This window comes from Medicago truncatula, chromosome 5, assembly GCF_003473485.1.
Source record: "Medicago truncatula cultivar Jemalong A17 chromosome 5, MtrunA17r5.0-ANR, whole genome shotgun sequence".
In the NCBI taxonomy this organism is placed as follows: Eukaryota; Viridiplantae; Streptophyta; class Magnoliopsida; order Fabales; family Fabaceae; genus Medicago; species Medicago truncatula.
Window position 1 is genome coordinate 8,738,988 of NC_053046.1, and position 4,282 is coordinate 8,743,269.

Genomic DNA, 4,282 nt, shown 5'->3' on the forward strand with positions numbered 1-4,282 from the left:
TCTTTTTGGCTACCCTTGAGGAAAGACTTGGCCCTATGTGGGATCCAAAGCAAAAAATGACGCTGATCCCTATGGAGAACAACAAGTTTATGGTCCAGCTCTACTAGAAAGGAGACCTTGCTAAGATTCTGGACGGCAGCCCCTGGTTGTTAGACAACAACATGGTAATTTTGAAGAAGGTTGTGGTTGGAGAGAACCCCTTGTCGATGCCGATGAATACCACGGAGATCTGGGCTCAAGTTCATCAGCTACCTTTCGGCTTTATGGATGCTAAAGTCGGTGCATTAGTAGGAAGCCATATCGGACGGATGGTCCGGTATGACGATGAAAATAACTACGGTCTGTGGAGGAGATTCATGCGAGTTCGTGTTGAAATAGCCTTGGAGGAACCGCTGCAGCAAAGTCTCGTGATTGAACGAGAACAAGGTGAGGATATCAAACTTGTTCTTAAATATGAGAAATTAGGCAAATTCTGTTTTGTCTGTGGTGTTATAGGCCATACGGAGAATTTTTGCAGTGATAAATTTGAAACCAGCTCTGCCAGTAGCGAGAAAAAATGGGGGGCTTACCTCCGGGCTGAGAATTTTTCTTCCGGTGGTGGTAGCAAGGTGGCGAGTAGATGGATAGTTGACGGTCGGAACAAGAATTCCGGTGGCCGGAATGACGAAGGTACATCCATTAATGGCATTAAAAGTAATCATTTAATGGTTATTGATGGTATTTCGAATCATGAAATTTATGGTCGTATTAAAGTTGATATTGATTTGCAATCAAGAGCTTTAAAATTTTTTAAATTTATGGAATGTCAACGCTCGGATGGGACGGGGCTGGTCAGGTGGTGGACGGAAATCGATCCAACAGAGGAGATTGAGAGTGGGTCCAAGAAAAAAGAGGTCATAACAAAGAAGAAGTTGTTTGCTCCGAACCTCACAAAATCGGATCAAATAAACAAAGCTATAGCAGAAGGAATGACAGAGAAAGATGAATTTTTGTATGAAAATGGGGGAGGTGCAGAAGCACTTTGGAAGCTGATAGACTTGGAGGCCCAACAAAAAAAACATAAGCCCACAAAATTCTATGGTGGGGGACAGCCAGCGGGGCCCACGTGGGGACAAAGGCAAGGAAGAGAAGGAAGGAGTGATAACTCGGGTCCCACAAGGGGACAGCCGCCAGACAAGGCACGCAACACAAGGACAGCTTGTCTTGTGTAATACTTTCCAGCAGCAGGTGGTCCCGCAAGGACAAAAAACAGCACATCAATCATTGAACATTCAATACAAAATGACTGGCACGGATTACAGAAGACTTTTTACCAAGGAATCTGCACAATTACCAATAAATGCTGCTTTTAGTGCTAATAATTGTGTCATACAGGTACAAAAAGTGAACCAGCTTCAAACTTTGATGAACAAAGGCAATAAAGACCAATCATCAGCCTTGTCTCCTATCTTTACTGCCAATGATTACCGCCCAGCTTTTTCCACAAAAGACAAGAACTGCCAACCGAGCCGAGCCAAGCCGGACAGAAAAAACAAAGCTGCAACAGCTGTCCAAGTGCATGGGAAGCCGCGTAAGCCCCCTCTGGTGCGCAACCCAGTGCAGCCTGGCTCCTTTATGGCTGCTGCTCGTGGGGCCAGCAGAGCTAGTGGACCTGTAGAAGAAAATGGGCCCAAAAAAAGGTCCAGAACAGATTTTGCTGAAGAAGAAGAACAGCGCAAGGAGGGGCAGAAAGCAGTAGATGTTTTTAACAATCCACTTTTTGAGAATAATAAAGAATCGGCGGGACCTGGTCACCAGGCCTGCCGGGACCAATGAGTTTTGTAGCATGGAATTGCCGAGGCCTGGGAAACCTGCGTGTAATTCCTAAAATCAAATTCCTTGTTCGGTATTATAAACCGGATATCATTTTCCTTTCTGAAACAATTATTCAAGTTAATAAAATTGAGGAATTTCGATACTTGTTGGGCTATGATTCTTGCTTTGCTCCTGATAGAGTTGGTAGAGGAGGGGGTGTTGCTTTATTTTGGCGTAATACAATAAATTGTAGTATTGTCAACTACTCTTCGAACCATATTAGTGCTAAAATTGAAGAAAGTAATGGGCATTGGATTTTTACTGGTTTTTATGGCTATCCGGAAGCTAGTAGAAGAAGAGACTCTTGGAATTTTCTTCGTCGTCTTGCAAGCAATATTAATTTACCTTGGTGTCTAATGGGGGATTTTAATGACATTCTTCATGCCGACGAAAAAAAGGGAAGAGCCACTAGACCTAATTGGCTCATTAGAGGCTTTAGGCAAGCTGTTCAAGATGCTAACCTAGTAGATGTACACATGGAAGGGTATCCGTTCACCTGGTTCAAAAGCTTGGGTACTCCTCGTGCTGTAGAAGAAAAGCTGGATAGGGCTCTAGCGACTAATTCTTGGATGCATCTGTTTCCCAATGCTAAGCTGGAAAATTTGGTTGCTCCTTCTTCTGATCATTTCCCAATTTTATTGGATAGAACACCTGTAGTAAGACCTCATAGAAGCAAAAGGTCTTTCAAGTTTGAAAATGCTTGGAGAATAGAAGATGGTCTTAACGAGGTGGTCCACAACAGTTGGCTCCGGAGTGCTGGAGATGGTGTTATAAATAAATTAGCCACATGTGCCGAAGATTTGATGCAGTGGAACTAAACTCATTGCAACAGGATCCAAAAAGATATTGAAGATTGTCGGCATCAGCTTAGTAGAAGTCGTGGTGTTAATGGAATCCAGGATGAGATTCATTTCGATAACTTAAGGAAAAAAATGAACCATCTTCTCGTTCAGGAGGATATGTACTGGAAACAGAGAGCCAAGACACACTGGTTCCGGGATGGAGATTTGAATACGAAGTACTTTCATGTTGCTGCTACTTCGAGAAAGAAAGTAAACAAAATACTTTCTCTTGATACCGACGAAGGAATCCGTGTTACAGAGGATGCAGGTATGCGATCTATTGCAAAGAATTATTTTGAAGAACTGTTTGAGGGTCAAGAAAGTGTGCGTTCTCCAGTGGTTAATCTGTTGGATCCAGTCTTAGATAATGAAGACAATGACCAACTAATAGCCCCGTTTTGTATAGAAGAGTTCAAAGAAGCAATGTTTTCTATGCAGCCTGACAAATGCCCCGGACCTGATGGTTTCAATCCTGGTTTCTACCAACACTTTTGGTCGGTATGCAGTGATGATATCTATAATGAGTGCTGTTAATGGTTGAATGAAGGGCAATTCCCTCCTTCCTTGAATTCCACAAATTTAGCTCTAATCCCTAAAGGTTCTAATCAGAAAACCATGAAAGACTGGAGACCTATAGCTCTATGCAACGTCCTATATAAGCTGTTATCTAAAGTTCTTGCAAATCGTCTAAAGAAAATTCTACACAAGTGTATTGCCGACTCACAGTCAGCCTTCGTACCTGGAAGATCCATTCTGGATAACGCTTTAGTAGCTATTGAAGTGGTCCATCATATGAAGACTAAGACAAGAGGCAAAGACAAGAGTGTTGCACTGAAGCTGGATATTAGTAAAGCTTATGATAGGATTGACTGGTTATATCTCAAGGACGTTATGCACAAGATGGGTTTTTCTGATAAGTGGATTCAATGGATTATGATGTGTGTAGAAACGGTTGACTATTCAGTTATTGTGAATAAAGAAATGGTGGGGCCTATTATTCCAGGACGTGGTCTTAGGCAAGGTGATCCGTTATCGCCTTATTTATTTATTCTGTGTGCTGAAGGTCTTTCTGCGTTAATCAGAGATGCTGAAAACAGAGAAGTTCTCCAAGGTGTGCGTATTTGTCGCAATGCACCCAGGGTGTCTCATCTACTCTTTGCTGATGATTGCTTCTTGTTCTTCCAAGCGGAGGAGAGACAAGCAAATGAGATGAAGCAGATCTTAACAAGATATGAGGCTGCGTCAGGACAAGCCATTAGCCTTCCAAAGTCAGAAATTTTTTATAGCAGAAATGTCCAAGACCCGCTGAGACAAACTATCACCAATATTTTAGGGGTTCGTGCGGTGTTAGGTACTGGTAAGTATCTTGGTTTACCTTCAATGGTAGGGCGTAGCAAAAAAGCAACGTTTGGTTTTATCAAAGATCGAGTGTGGCAGAAAATAAGCAGCTGGAGTAGTAAATGCTTATCCAAAGCAGGAAGGAAAGTTATGATTAAATCTGTCCTCCAAGCTATCCCTTCGTATGTTATGAGTGTTTTCAGATTACCAAACTCACTTCTGGATGAAATTGAAAAGATGATAAATGC

At 42.3% G+C, this 4,282-nt stretch overlaps 1 protein-coding gene across 1 annotated transcript; it reads left to right on the top strand.

The window, feature by feature from the left end:
• The first annotated feature begins 1,811 nt into the window (after window positions 1-1,811).
• LOC112422007 (uncharacterized) lies at window positions 1,812-2,672 on the top strand. The gene has a single exon (XM_024784704.1). It carries the CDS (start codon window positions 1,812-1,814, stop codon window positions 2,670-2,672), a length of 861 nt encoding a protein of 286 aa, XP_024640472.1.
• Window positions 2,673-4,282: the final 1,610 nt, after the last annotated feature.

Coding starts and splice junctions, on each gene's coding strand:
- LOC112422007 (XM_024784704.1), top strand. CDS start 1,812: ATGAGTTTTGTAGCATGGAATTGCCGAGGCCTGGGAAACCTGCGTGTA.